This window comes from Lepidothrix coronata, unplaced genomic scaffold (assembly GCF_001604755.1).
Source record: "Lepidothrix coronata isolate B3197 unplaced genomic scaffold, Lepidothrix_coronata-1.0 Scaffold253, whole genome shotgun sequence".
Taxonomy (NCBI): Eukaryota; Metazoa; Chordata; class Aves; order Passeriformes; family Pipridae; genus Lepidothrix; species Lepidothrix coronata.
Genome location: NW_016690433.1, coordinates 775,227 through 789,353, shown reverse-complemented (window position 1 = coordinate 789,353; position 14,127 = coordinate 775,227). Strand labels below are relative to the sequence as shown.

Genomic DNA, 14,127 nt, shown 5'->3' with positions numbered 1-14,127 from the left:
TATTTATTATTTTTTTCTAAGTCATTATGACTATGTTTTAGTATCAGTTTTACAAGTTAATGGGACAAGTTTTAAATAGAATATTTTAATGTAAACTTATTCTTTGGAATGGATGCCCATAGAAATTTTGTTTTGTTTTTAAATTAGAGTTTTAATGATTGGACAGTACTTCAAGCTAAATGAAACTCATATTGACCAAGTCTTCTCTTTAAAAGTTTACAGCTTTTGTTTTAAATGTCCCTTTCTAGGCACCGAGCCGTCAATCTCTTTCTTCAAGGCTATGATAAATCTTGGATTGAAACAGAAGAACACTATTTTGAAGACAAACTGATAGAAGACTTAGCAGTACGTCTGGGTGCAGAGGGTCATAGGAATGTGTTAGCATTCATCTTGTATAGTAATACTTATGTCTGTGAGGTATCTAAGACATCACCTAAGTGATCTCTACCCAAAGGGACAAGCTATAACTAAGTCACTCTGACAGGTTTTAAAAATGACAAGTGATGGAGATTCCAAAATCCCCTCAGGCAGTCTGCTTCAGGGCTTCAAACACCTTTTATAAATTTTTTATCTAAATTACATACCAGTTGCTGTAATTCCTCTGTCTCTTATCTTCTGACCTGTGGAAAAGGGGAACAGCCTATTCCCTCCTGTTTTGCAGCTTTATGTATTTAAGGACTTCATAATCCACATTAAAGCCATTTAAGTCAAAAGGTTAGAATATGAAACTAGAGGAATTCTGGTCTTAGATTAATCAGTTCCTCAGAAGCAGACAGTCTGCTTCTTCTTCACACAAGAGCCATGTCTTTAGCCTGGTAAATCCCTGTGGTGATTTTCAGTTAAGTTTTGTTCCTCAGTTCTTACAATCGCTTCTCTGAAAAGTAGTTCTTTCACAGGTTGGGCAAGAACTAGTACTAGGAACTGATTCAGCCCCTGAGAGGCCCAACAGAACACAGTCTGAGACCAGTCTTTATTGTGAGAAGAACCTACTCTCTGCAATAGAGAGAGGAAAATTGCTACTAGAAAAAATAATAGTTTGCTTTTACTGTTTGAACTTTATGCTTAAAATCAGCTACCCAGGTTGTGAAGAATTTTGAAAATATTTCAAAATATTTCATATATCCCACCACACTGCAAGTGTTTTAAATAATGCAAGTTCATTGTCAAAAATAATTATGTTTTAGCAGTTGGGAGCATGAGTGTGGAGATATGGAATATGGAACAACATAGTTCTTTTTATGTGTGCATGTGTGTGCAAGTATGTACATGTAAAGAAATAACCCAGCATGATCATTTAGTTACACTCACGTAAAGGGTTGTCTCCTTACCTCCTCTATGAAACTATATATTTGTTAAGTTTATGAAGAACTCCTTTCCAGAAGGTAGCTTCAGTGGAAAACTGTCTCAGAGAAGACAGAAACAGACTAGACTGGCTTCTATATCATCCCTTACTAAAAGACTACATGCATTCCCTTGTAATTCCTCAAAGATACAGATAAGTGTGCATCCATCATTCTCTTAAGGAGAGATGTATTACATCTTTCATTGAAAAGAGAAAAAAACTCTTATCTGTCTTTTAAATAAATTTCTATCACATTCTTGCTACATTAGAGCACTCACCTGGAGAGTGAGAGTTTGAGGTTCTGTTGCTCAGCTCTGTGGAGCTGACCCAGAGTGCTTAGTGGACTACATGAAAGATGTGGTTGTGTTACTGATGAAGGTTCCTCTTAGAGAAACTGTACCCTAGTGTAGCAAGGAGTTAAAAGTTTGTTGGACTGTCAAGATGGAATCACAGACCAGGCTGTGGTGGCAGAACTCATCTTGAAGGGCAGAAAGGAGGAGCCTTGGATTCTCTGATATATGCTTGAAGGATTGTCTGAAGTTTCTGACCTGTTTACATATTAGGTAGAAAACTGGATCAGTCCAGAACCCAGAAACTATAGCCAAGACTTCCTGTCCTTCAACTCTCTGTAGTTAATAAACTAAAGTCTTGTATGCCATAGTGAGTTCTTTCTCAATACTGATAATCTTAAGCATTCTTTTCTGGTATAAAAATAATAATTTAAAGGGAGAAATACAGTCGAAGCTGACTTTGCCTCATTCTTGACTTTGCCAGATCTAGGCAATTTATAGACTTGTGATAAGAGCTTTTTCTGGGATGTGGAAATTGAGCATTTCCATCCCCTGAAAGCAGAGAACTAGACTTTAAACTTGCTGTTTTGTTCCATGAATCTTCCATCCTTAAGTCTGTTGCACAAAAGTGGCGCTGCTTCTTCCCTTTATGATATTAAAAGAAGAAAGTATAAACTTTTCCTCTTTTTGAGGAGCTTAATTCTGCTAATTCTTAACTCTAATTCAACAAATCAAGCCTCTAAGGGAACTAGATTGTAAATGTTTGATATTAACACCATAGGATATTCAACACTTTTTATAAATTGTTAAAATGCTTCTACTTTAATAAATAGTTTATACGAATACTTAAGCTTATTTGATATAATAGTTGATTAGTTTTATTGATAGAAATTAATGGACATAACAACTTATAAGAACAATGCTTAATAGCCATTTAAAAATTAGATTTTATAAAATTGAATGCTTTAAGCCTTCAGCATTTTTTTACCCTCTTATGTTGCATTCAGTTAAAGATTTTTATTTTACAATTAAATTACTATAGGGCAAATATCTCAAAACACTGAAAATTAAGAATTTTTATTTCCCAGAAATGTCATAAAATCATTTGATTCCAGTGTTCATGCTGTGCTTAATAATGAGTTCTACTTAACTCAGTCATTGGTGAATTTGATCTTTTATTTAATTTTAGTAAACCTATGAAAACTAGTAACACATTAACACAACTTCTGACCTTTTGCTTTATCAGTTTTTATAGCATTAGAGAGGTATTCTGGTTAATAACATTATGAAGTATAGAATACTGCCAGTTAATTAAAGAGAAAGGTCAGGATTCTAAATGAGATTGAAATAAAGTGCAAGGGAAGACATCCATAATTGTTCCGATGTTGTTATTGATACTGTAAATATTTTAACATACTGCAAAATGTAAAATGAGCCTTGTATGACCATCATAGAGTAGCATGTGAAAAAGTGGTTGTGCATAGATGTCAACTAAAGTGAATTCTCAGCTGCAACCACTCATGTTTGATACAGCTGAGTGGAAAAAGATGGACTTCATAGGCACATACAAAGGGTAGTGCACATGGAGATCTATAATCATTCCCACAGGAATCTGTTTGTCATGCAAAGTTTATTTTCTCAGTAGGCAAAAAATCCATTTTACTTATATCTCTTACGTCACCAACCCATCCTTATTGCTTAACAGATAAAATCTGACAATATAATAATGTATTACTTGTGCTGTCTTACTTGTGCAGTGGAATTCTTTTTAACTGTATTTTAGTGTATACTGCTGGGTGAAAACAAGGAAGAATAGTGGGCATAATTTATGCAGTTTTCTTTGAACTACTAGATTCTTTGTAGAAAAAAATGTCTGGACGAAGCACTTTTGTTACTAGCTTGATATGCAAAACTTACTTTCTGAAATGTCTTTTTGCAAAAGATGAGAAGTCAGAGGGCAGATTTGTATAGATTCTTTTCAAAACACTGCTTTGGTGGTTGACATTATAATCTTTAGGACTACATTTTTATTTTAAATTAAACTACCTAGAGCTATCTAAACCTGAGAGCAAAATAACCACATGAAAAAACCTAACCTCTTTATGCGTTATATCTTATTGAATGATATATAATACTTTTTGAACATTATTGTTTTGTCATCTCCTAAAATTCTACATCCTGTCAGCATTACTGTCGTTGGTACATATGGCTCCTTCTCTCTAAAGCTATTGGTGAGCTTCAGATTTGGATTTCTTCTCCTTTGAAGTCTCTTGGAGTTCCTCAGTGAACGTTAGATCTGGCATAAGACTCGAAACAGAGGATTCTCATTTTTAGCTGATGAAGCTTGTTAACATAGCAAGCAACAAACAATATTATAGCAAATGATGGTATCTGGTTACCACTGGTTTTGGATAACAGAATAAAAGATTGAAGTTATTTTCAGAATCTAGGGACGAGGGTTAGTTTTTATGAGGAGAGGAAATCCAAAGCTTTGCAAATGGTATCATCTCTGTGAGTCTTCATGGTCATAAACACAGTCAGGGTTCAGTGTTTTCATACTTTACTTAGAACTTGCTTCCTTCTGATTGTTTAAATCAAAATTATAGTTAATATTTAATATTTAATAAATTGCACAGAGTAAAACATTTTTTACTATAAATAATTGAATATACTTTTAAAATCTTTTTTTTTTCTCTAAAGAAACCTGGGGAGGAACCACCAGAAGAAGATGAAAGCCTTAAAAGAGTTGATCCTTTACATCAACTTATTCTGCTATTCAGTCGAACAGCCTTGACTGAAAAATGGTAGGGATGATGTGAGAGACTTCAGAGTGTATGCAGATTTTCAGATTACTCCTGTATTTGAAGTTATATATGTCTCTTTTCAAGTGAGATTGCATAGGCTAGGCCAAAACATGTGCATATGAACATATGGTGAGTTCGAGTTATGCTCACACCTCTTTAGTTTGTGGCATGTAAAGAGATTTTAACATGACTTTTTCACAGTTATGAATGCTGTGTTCAGGACGTACTACACCTCTGTCTTCTGTCTGTGTTCCCTATTGACAGTTATATTCTAAATGTGAAATACAAGTATATTCTAAGTATAATTGAAAAATTAACGGTGTTCATTTTTATGAATTTTTATGAATTCATGTTTATGAATTTCTGAGTACTTTGTTTATAGCTGGCTATACTTTTCCATTTATATTAGTTAATCAAGTCTTCATTTTCCAGAAATACTTTTGTAATTAATTGTGAGCATAGAAATCCTTTAGAAATATTTGTAAGATATTTAAAACTATTTTAGCTCTTCAGTTCTACAATAATGACTCTAATCTTGTTTATTTTCCCTTTCCTCTCTCTATTAACCAGTAAACTGGAAGAAGATTTCCTATATATGGCTTATGCTGACATTATGGCAAAGGTAACTTGTTTGATATCTTTTGCGTATTTTCTGTTTTAATAAACCTAATGAAGAAGATGAAGAGAAAATATTTGTTAAGTGAAGGAAGGCTTATGCCCTCCTCCCTCGCAACTTATCAGTAAATGTTTTCTTTTTACACGATATCAGAGCTGCCATGATGAAGAAGACGATGATGGTGAAGAAGAAGTAAAGAGTTTTGAAGTAAGATTATACTTGTTTTGTTTTTCTTGTCATGTTAGACATTATTTCATAGCTTCCAGCTGACATTTATGTTTCTTGGTTCATGGCTTACTGCAGCTTATTATGCCAGTGAACTGCATGTCACAGGCTGGATTGACAGATGTGTCACCAGATTAATATTAGTAAAACAAAAACATACATAGTATCACATAATATAAGATTATGTAGAGAGTAATTGAATGGATTTTACATACTTATCTCATTGACTTTAACTTTTTAGTTGTTGAAGATAACTATTATGGCTAGTAACTTATAATAGAAGTCTGATAATAACAGACTGTATCTTTTAAAGTATTGTGCCCTACCTTTAGTTTGGATTGTTAAAATACTGAAAGAATAATGCTTTTTGCAGTAGTCATTTTCATTCAGTACCAATAATTCATACAGTAGTTTTATGTTCACATATATATTAGTGCTTCTTAATAAAATATGAGCTTTTATTCATCAGTACCGCTAAGCTTTTGCTTATGTTGAGAATAGGAAATCTGTATTTATTGTTGTTCAATGTTGAGTTTTAGTGATCATCACTGTATAAGGATATGCACAAGAGTTGACTACAAGAGTAAGAGATGAGTCCTTGTCATGTGGTTGCTCTGGGATCTGTCTCTCTTTTTCCATTAATAAAATGGAGTCTGTTAAAATTTGTCTCTTCTGAGGGACACTGAGGGAATTATTTTAACGTATTTCATAATACTACAATTCTGACATTAAAAGTTGTCTCATATCTTTCAAACCAGTTAATACTTATATTTCATATCTTTACTAAACCACAAAAACATGAAATATGTACTTTTCTTATTTCTTAAAAATATTTCTAAATGTACTGATTGATTTCATATAAAACTATCTATGCTGTTTTGATTTTTTGAGGAGTGGTTTGGGTTATGTTTCCTTTTACTCATGTTGTTTTGTGCACATCAAATGTTCTGTATGTTTTCTACATGATGCTGCATGAGATAGCACTGAAGTATTTAACTACATATTCCCTATTTGACTGTATACAGAAATCAGAAAGAATAGCAATACTAAATTCTTTTCAGTCACTCAGAAGTTCAGTTGAGTTACAACTAATATACCCAATATATAAATTTTTGTTTCTTGGCAAATATCTAAGTATGAATCGAAATTTCAGTGTTCTTTTTTTTTTTCCCCTGAAAATGCAATGTGTGACATATCATTGACTAAACAAAGAATATTTATTTCTACGAGCTTCTTTCACTTAGCTCATATATGCTTGTTAGGTGTCAAAAGTCTTGTGCTTATAAATGTGAAAATCAATAAATAGAAAGTCATTGAAATAACTGAAAAAAATTATCAGTAAGGAATTTATTAGTGCTTCTTATCTAAATTTTAATGGGTTCTTTGTTCAGCGTTCAGCTTTTTTGTTTTGAGAGAAGATCTTATTCATTTGTTTCTCATTATTATTTTTTCTATAGCTGTGAAACTTATGTTTAAATAATGTATTTATATGTTCAAAAGGCAATTTTGTGTATGTATTTGGTCAGTCACCTGCAGAAAAAAATTTTGGACTTCTTTTTCTTATTACTATTTCGCTTCTTGTCCTTGCCCTTCCTTAAGGTGACAGGATCACAACGCAGCAAGGTAAAACAAAAAAAAAATATGTGTGTATTTGTCTGGGTCTAATTTTGTGATTTTTCAGGCCCAACATCTTGGATAAGTTCAACTAAAGGGTCTTGAAAATGTTTTTAACATTTCAGTTCCAGCATGACATCTCTACCAAACTCTTCTTGTGCACAAACTCTCTAAAGACTCCAAGAATTATTTATGCAGAATATGTCATATAAAATAGTGTTACCGTTTTGGGGAAAACAGACTTTTATTTGGCTTATTCATATTGTTTTGTTGCCTTTTGTGCATCAGTTTTCTTCTTTCTGGTTATAATTTAATCTGACTGATTAAAACAATTTATTTGGCTCTTAAGGGAAAGTAGTTGGACTTTTTTTCTGTATCTTAGCAGACAAACACTTCTGATACAGTGGTAGAATTCTGTTTCCAATGTTTATCACAGAGAGAGCATCAATCACAGTTCATCTCTGATTCAGATCCTTTGGAATTGACTAAGTCCTTAGCCTTCATCATGACAGTATTTGATAGAAACTCCTTAGCTACTCCTTACCTGAAGTGATTCCTAGTTGTTCCAAGTTTTCTCTAAGAACATAGAGGCAAGAGCTCTGAAAGTTCACAGTGCGAATTATTTTATTGGCTCAATTTCTTATACAGTCTGTTGTGTCCCATCGTGAAAGTCTCACCATTTGTCTCTATAAGGTGTTCCATGGCTTATTCAGCAGCCTACTTGCCTACTTTATGCAGGTAGAAGTCTTAGTTCCCATTGTTGACTCAGGCTGCTTGCTGATAGTGCTGCAAGGTCGATATTCTGAGAGAAGGTGTGGTGTGTGAGGTCACTAGTTTTTGTTTCTGAGATGTTTAAATACAGTTATTTGTGCTGTGGCTAGTGGCATCTAGACTAAGTAGAGATGACTTACTTGAGATTTGGAATGCACGGATTTAGCTAATGGTCAGACTCCAGTCAGTAATGTCAAATTTTCATTGCCTGTGGCAATGTAGGGAAACAATTGTAAACTTCTCCATGGAAAGAGCGAGATGATTTTGGTGTTTTGTTTGCTAGCCTTCTGTTAACATTCAGATCACAAAAGAAAGGGGTTCCCATACAGCTATGGGAAGAGATGTATTTCAGGATCAGCTTTACCACATACTCCTTCAAAAATTTGCACAGATCTGTTCCACCTTCATACAAGAAAGGCATTGTCCTGGAAGATGAGTGTACTCATAAAGATTCACAAAAAGTTATTTAAAAAGTATTATAAAACCACAAACACAAAGTGCATATTACAAAACTCTAAAGGAAATGTATAAGCAATCTAATAATATAATTTCTTTTTTTTTTTAATTCAAATAATGAAACTATTCACATACTAAGTATCTATCACTCTGCTTACCTGGTTACATACACTAAATGTTATATGCTCCATAGAAAATTTTCTGTCTTACTGACTGAGGAGTGTTTTAAAAGGGAAAAAGAAAGCACAACAAGAAACAATTCTTGCTTCTTTCATACGTGGCAGGAAATAGTTGTACAGATATGAAACCAGATATACCAGCTGTGTGTGTGCATGTGTGTGCATTTGTGTGTTTCTTTGTGTCTGGCAATCTGCCTCAAAATCCAATGTTGAAGGCAGTTCTTTTAATCCGTGCTATGTGTGCATCCGAAAAGACTGACTGTTCAATTTGTATGGGAATAAAACTCTGCTGCTCCTCTAGGCTTTAAAAATGTGTGATGTTTAAAGTCTTAAATCTTTTCACAGAGCAACAGAGACAATTGAGCAACTTCAGAATGCCAAGTGTATTTTATTGACAATTTTCATACCCATATCTGGTGCAATGTAGTCTCATTTTTGCACAATTAATCTATACTGGGATCACTGTGTGGGCAACAGGGAGGTGACAATATAAATCCACAATAAAGTTGTCTGTGTCCTACTATGTTCCTGTCTTGTTTACCTGCTACTGTTTGCTTTGAGTTATAACAATTGTACTTGCCCCTTGCCCTTTGTCTCTAAGTTAACTTTCTGTCATATTGAACAAATGCTCAATTGTCTCCCTATAGAATTGGTGTCACAGTCCCTTTTGATTCTGTCTGGTAGGAAATTCTTTCAAATTGAACCATTTAACTACTGAATGCAAATAGTTTTCTGCATCTGAGTTGCTGACTCTGCTGGTTGCTATGTATTAATATGCTCTAAATATGTGCGGGATGGGAACTCAGACAAAAGAGTCAAAATCTATTTCATATTTTTAAACTCAGTTGTATTACATTGATTTAAATTGACTCTTCAGAGGAAGAAAAGACATGGGGGAAATAGAGCTTCCTTATGCTAGTTTTTTTTATTCCTGTTATTAGTAGCAACTTTGTTGATAGACTTCTGTATTCACTACTTTTTCTGTCAAGATGATGCAGTATGCTATCACTTATCTGAGGCACAGAAAGATTCTCAATTTTACATACAAATAATGCAACCTCTTAAAGCTCTAGCCTGTTGAACATGTTACTGTTGTCTCTTACTGTCGCAAATCCTGAATAAACAGAGTAACCATACACCATGTATTTACAATAAGCAGCTAGTGTTGCTAAAGGATTACAGGAATTAAGGTCAGACTCCATAATCAATTTATCAATTCTTAGGAATTAAACATTTCCATTAGTACGTAAAAATGTGGTTTTTATTAGTTTTTCCTATCCGTAATGGAATGTGTGCAACCTAGTACATAGTTTTCACTCTAAAACTATAGGATGAATTATTTATGCATAGAATCATAGAATAGTTTGCGTTGGAAAGGACCTTTAAAGGTCGTCTAGTCCAAATCCCCTGTAATGATCAGTGATGCTTCAATGATGAAGTCCAAAAGGAGTAATTTAGGGAAAAATCAATTTCATTTGTGGAGCATAAACCAGCATATACTGAACTTAAAGGGTTAAATTCTAAATAAAGATGTATATAAAAATATATACATAAAGATTTTGCATGAGTACCTGATGTTTTAATTACATAGGTTTTACTCATGCGTGTCTGACACCAAAATGAACACAAGTTTTGCCAGTGTAAGGCTCGTCTAGTAGGATTTGTTCTCTGGACTAAACAGAAGTCTTGAAAAGTAAAAAATATGAAGACAATTCAAAGGAGAAGGATTTATATTCTAACAGTTGAGATGAAAGTAATTTCTTCTCTTTCCATCTTTTTGTTCATTCTCTTTAACTTAATTTCATGATTTCATATTAAAAAAAAAAAAAAAGAATGCTTTGTAAAAGTGGCATCTTATGCCAGAGGCAGTCTGTGGCTTGGAGCTTAGTGGTGACAGCAAACAAACCTCTCCATATGTCTTAGCTCCAATAGAGAGTCCAAGTATCATTGTCTGTATGGGTTACAAAAATGAAGAATTTCGGTGACATGCTTGTCAGTTAAAGCTTCTCTTTAGTTTTAGCAAGTTTGTTGCCTACAGATCCAAACAAAAAATTGTGGTTTTTTTCCCCAATGTATTTTGGCATACGATTGCTTATAATGACTTAACCCCCCCCCCCAAAAAAATAGATTAAAGTAGGAAATTTTTGGGTCTCTGCTTTTAAAGAATATGTTTCAAAAGTTTCCTTGATTTGGTAGGTTGCTGGAAAAAGTCTATGATATGAGAATACATGTATATACATTTCTAAGTAGTCAGCTTTTTCACATGTGAATGGAAAACATCCCTGATAAGATAGATTTGGTCTTCAGTGAGGATTTTTTTGTTTTTGCCCTTTTTTTTTTTAATTCTGGTGAATTATTTTAAATGTTTCATTTAGGAAGTACTTTGTTATTGTTGTGATGGTTTTGTAAATGACAGAAAACTCAAACCATTGCCTAATTATTTTGGTAGTTTTTTTGACATCAACAGGCAAGCAAGTGGATAAAGTGCAAAAAACTGAAACTGGTAGCACAGATAACAGTGTAAGCACATCTTAGAGAAATGGGCATACCTTAATTATTTAGTATACTTGTAGGCAGTGGGTGGCTCACTTCTTATAAGTGCTGCCATCACACATATGTTTTATATATATGTATTAACTTTTCATGGAGAAAGCAGCAGTAAAAAAGCATTGTCAACCTGAAGAAGGAACCATGATCTTTGGGTGTTATCATCAAAGATTGGTTTTAGAAGAAATGCTTTTGGTGTTTCTTTGTTGGTGTATTGGTTTGGTTGGTTCATTTTGGTTTTTTTTTTTTTTGCTCTGTTTTGTTACTAATTACCCAGACATCTTGATTTCCATTGGAAATGTCAGTCCTCTCATTTTAAGCTGTTCGGCAATGCCTCTTTTGACTGTTCTTCTGTTGTGCCATTGCAAGAAGTTAGTCTACAGATTACTCAGATGTGTCCTCACTGTAAGCATACTTATAAACTCATCAGAAAATATCAGATAATGAAAGTAGTATAGCTGACATTAGGCTTGTGAATAATAAATTTTGTAGTGAAAGAAAGATGAAAAATTGTTGAGTCTAAAAGTAACTTGAAATAGGAAAGAGTTTTTAAGAAAAGAAACACTGATCAGTTTTCAGTGACATCTGAAGCAAATGAAAATATTTTATTGTAGCTATTTGGAACCTGTGATGTCATGATTTTGTCATGATGGTGGTTTGTGTGTGTGGTGTGTGTATGTGTGTGTGTGTGTGTGTGTATGTTTCTGTTTTGCTTTTGTTGAACTCCCAGGAAGAGGTTTAAACATGAAGGCAAAACTTTCAAACCTTAGCATGGCTAAATATGAAGCAACGCTGCCATTTTTTTTTCCTTTTTGTGCCTCCATCTAGATCTGTCACATTATTTAAAGCAATTTAAACCGCAATTTAACCACAGGAGAGCTAATAGTGTGAAAAGAAAAACAAAACCTGATGAATTTTGTTTCCGCAGCACGATATTATCAAAGATTTAAGAAACAAATTTGCCAGCCTCGGCGAGAACTCTCTGGTAACAGCATAAATGTCTGTGTTGGTTTGCTTTTGAGTTAAAGGTTTCTTTTTCATTCATTTGAACATATTTCTCTTTTATACCTCTTCTTTTTTAATTTATTATTCATATCCTCTATTTAGCAAGCCTTCATTTTTTAAACCTCTTCCATCTTCCAATGTATTTTTTCCGTAACTTGGATGGAAAGTTTATGGCAGCAAAGCTGTCATTCTGGCTACTTCTGCTGCAGCTGTTCCTGCTTTTAGGTCATACATGTTTTGGGCGTTGTGTTTTTGGACATGATACTAACTGATTGTGTCATGTTCCTTTTGAGTAAGCTTTTTACCACGCCATCTGATGGACTCGCTGTCATAGGGCTCTATGCAACTTCCATTTTGCAACTTATACTGCTTAGTCATCCTCAATTCTCCAGCAAACTTCAATTAACTTGATGAAAGTTCAAACTCATCTGGAATTAACTGTGCCTTTATGTTTGCTCTTTATGCTCTTCTTTATGTTTTCGGTAGTAGTTTAAATGACAAAAAACAAACTTCACCATTGCTCAAGCAACGCCATGCAGTATTGTTTGTTGCCGCTAGAGATTGCAAAATATAAAAGCACAGTGTATTCTATCAAATATTTTGTTAGCAGGGTGGGGAATCTATATTGTAATATAATTATATGTTTTGAAAAAAATTCTGAGATGCTTCTGTTACTCTGGTATTCAGCAACAACTTGCAACTCAAGAGCCACATACTGAGCAGTATGAAGTTATGGTCACGCTATAGAAGATAATTAAGAGTATGAACTGTTGCACAAAAACATGGCACAAAAGTGCAAGTTTGATACATGCAGTATATATATATATATATATATAATGAACATGGGCTTTGAACAATTGAGATGACTCTTTCCAGATAAACTGCTAAAAGCATATTAAAGAAAAATACCAAGTGGACATTATTTCTTGATCCTGTTAAATATTTGTTCGGTAGCATTGTATGTATTAAAATGGTCCATGATGTTGCCATAGAGCCCATATACTAAGAGAAAACCAAAAACTTTTGGAGGACTGATAGTAACTGAATTCTCACCTTAAATGACTGGAATTTTTATTCAGGAAAAAGAAATGGAAAAGCAAAAACTTTTGTATCAACAAGCCAGACTGCATGATCGTGGTGCTGCTGAGATGGTTCTGCAAACCATCAGTGCTAGTAAAGGTAAGGTTTTGGTACGTAGATTAAATTTTAAACCTTATTTCTAATGAACTTTGAAATGATTGTGTTTTTTATTGACCAAAACCTGCAGATGTTAGGCCCTGAGGTTTGCTTTCAAAATGAGTTTCAAAAATTGCTGACAGCTAATCCAGAAAAGTATTATGACTAGTTCTCAAGAGTCTATTGTTTCTTTGGTAGTTATTATTATTTTTTCTAGTGCTAGTTGAGAGGAGGTGTGAAAAACTTCATCACTTTAGCAGTATGCCATGACAAAAAGGCCCTCAAATTCTGGAATGTGTACAATTTTGGAGTAGATGTAGACTTCAGTCCTTTTATTATTCCCCAGATATCTGCTTTGTTGGTGTACTTTGATAAAAAATTTCAGAAGTGTAAACGATGCTTTTGTCCCTTGGAAACCATCTTACTCTAGGGTGTGATACTTTCATTTTTACTTCTGTGGTTTGTTTCCACAGTAGTGATGTTTTTAAAATTCCTGTTTACAAATTTTGTTTACTGTTACTAAATGCTTGGATCATGTAATTTTCTGAAGAAACTGGAAAAAAAATCTAGACTGGCATGCAGAGGAGACACATTGTTCAACTTGATAGCTAGCTTAAAATTGTGCACCCAGCCTTAAATCAACTGTTGGATGCTCTAGCAGCTGAAACATGATTTATTTTCACTGAATTCAGTTCTTCCTGCCTTATATCTTACCTCTTTTGTGTGCTGTGTATACATTACACTATGTCTGTAGGCACTCAGGAAGATATTAAGTCACACTAGAAATTATGAAGAGTCTGCTATACAATTCATTGAATGGTTAAATTAATAGAACATTCTTATTTTATATATGATCTTAAAGTGTATTTTAAAATAATTTTTAAGGTGAGATGGGGCCGATGGTTGCAGCTACCCTAAAGCTAGGAATTGCCATCTTAAATGGAGGAAATTCTACTGTTCAACAGGTAAGGTATTAGTTTCTTTTCACCCACTCTAGTCAGTATAGATCTTTATACCATGGTCATTATTATTGTAGTAGCGCATTACATAGTGTGGCTATTTGTCATATGCTGTTTATCCTCTTACTCTTGTTCCCAGAAAA

The 14,127-nt window shown here is 33.8% G+C and overlaps 1 protein-coding gene across 1 annotated transcript in view; it reads left to right on the top strand.

Moving 5' to 3' along the window:
• Positions 1–14,127, top strand: part of RYR2 (ryanodine receptor 2) — a gene marked incomplete at its 5' end in the record, with an annotated part of 247,650 nt that overhangs the window by 185,844 nt on the left and 47,679 nt on the right. Inside the window, 7 exons of the mRNA XM_017835267.1 lie at positions 249–345; positions 4,333–4,436; positions 5,007–5,058; positions 5,206–5,259; positions 6,877–6,900; positions 12,929–13,028; positions 13,911–13,990. Of these exons, the coding sequence (XP_017690756.1) occupies positions 249–345; positions 4,333–4,436; positions 5,007–5,058; positions 5,206–5,259; positions 6,877–6,900; positions 12,929–13,028; positions 13,911–13,990 (511 nt within the window). The remainder of the gene's footprint in view (positions 1–248; positions 346–4,332; positions 4,437–5,006; positions 5,059–5,205; positions 5,260–6,876; positions 6,901–12,928; positions 13,029–13,910; positions 13,991–14,127) is intronic.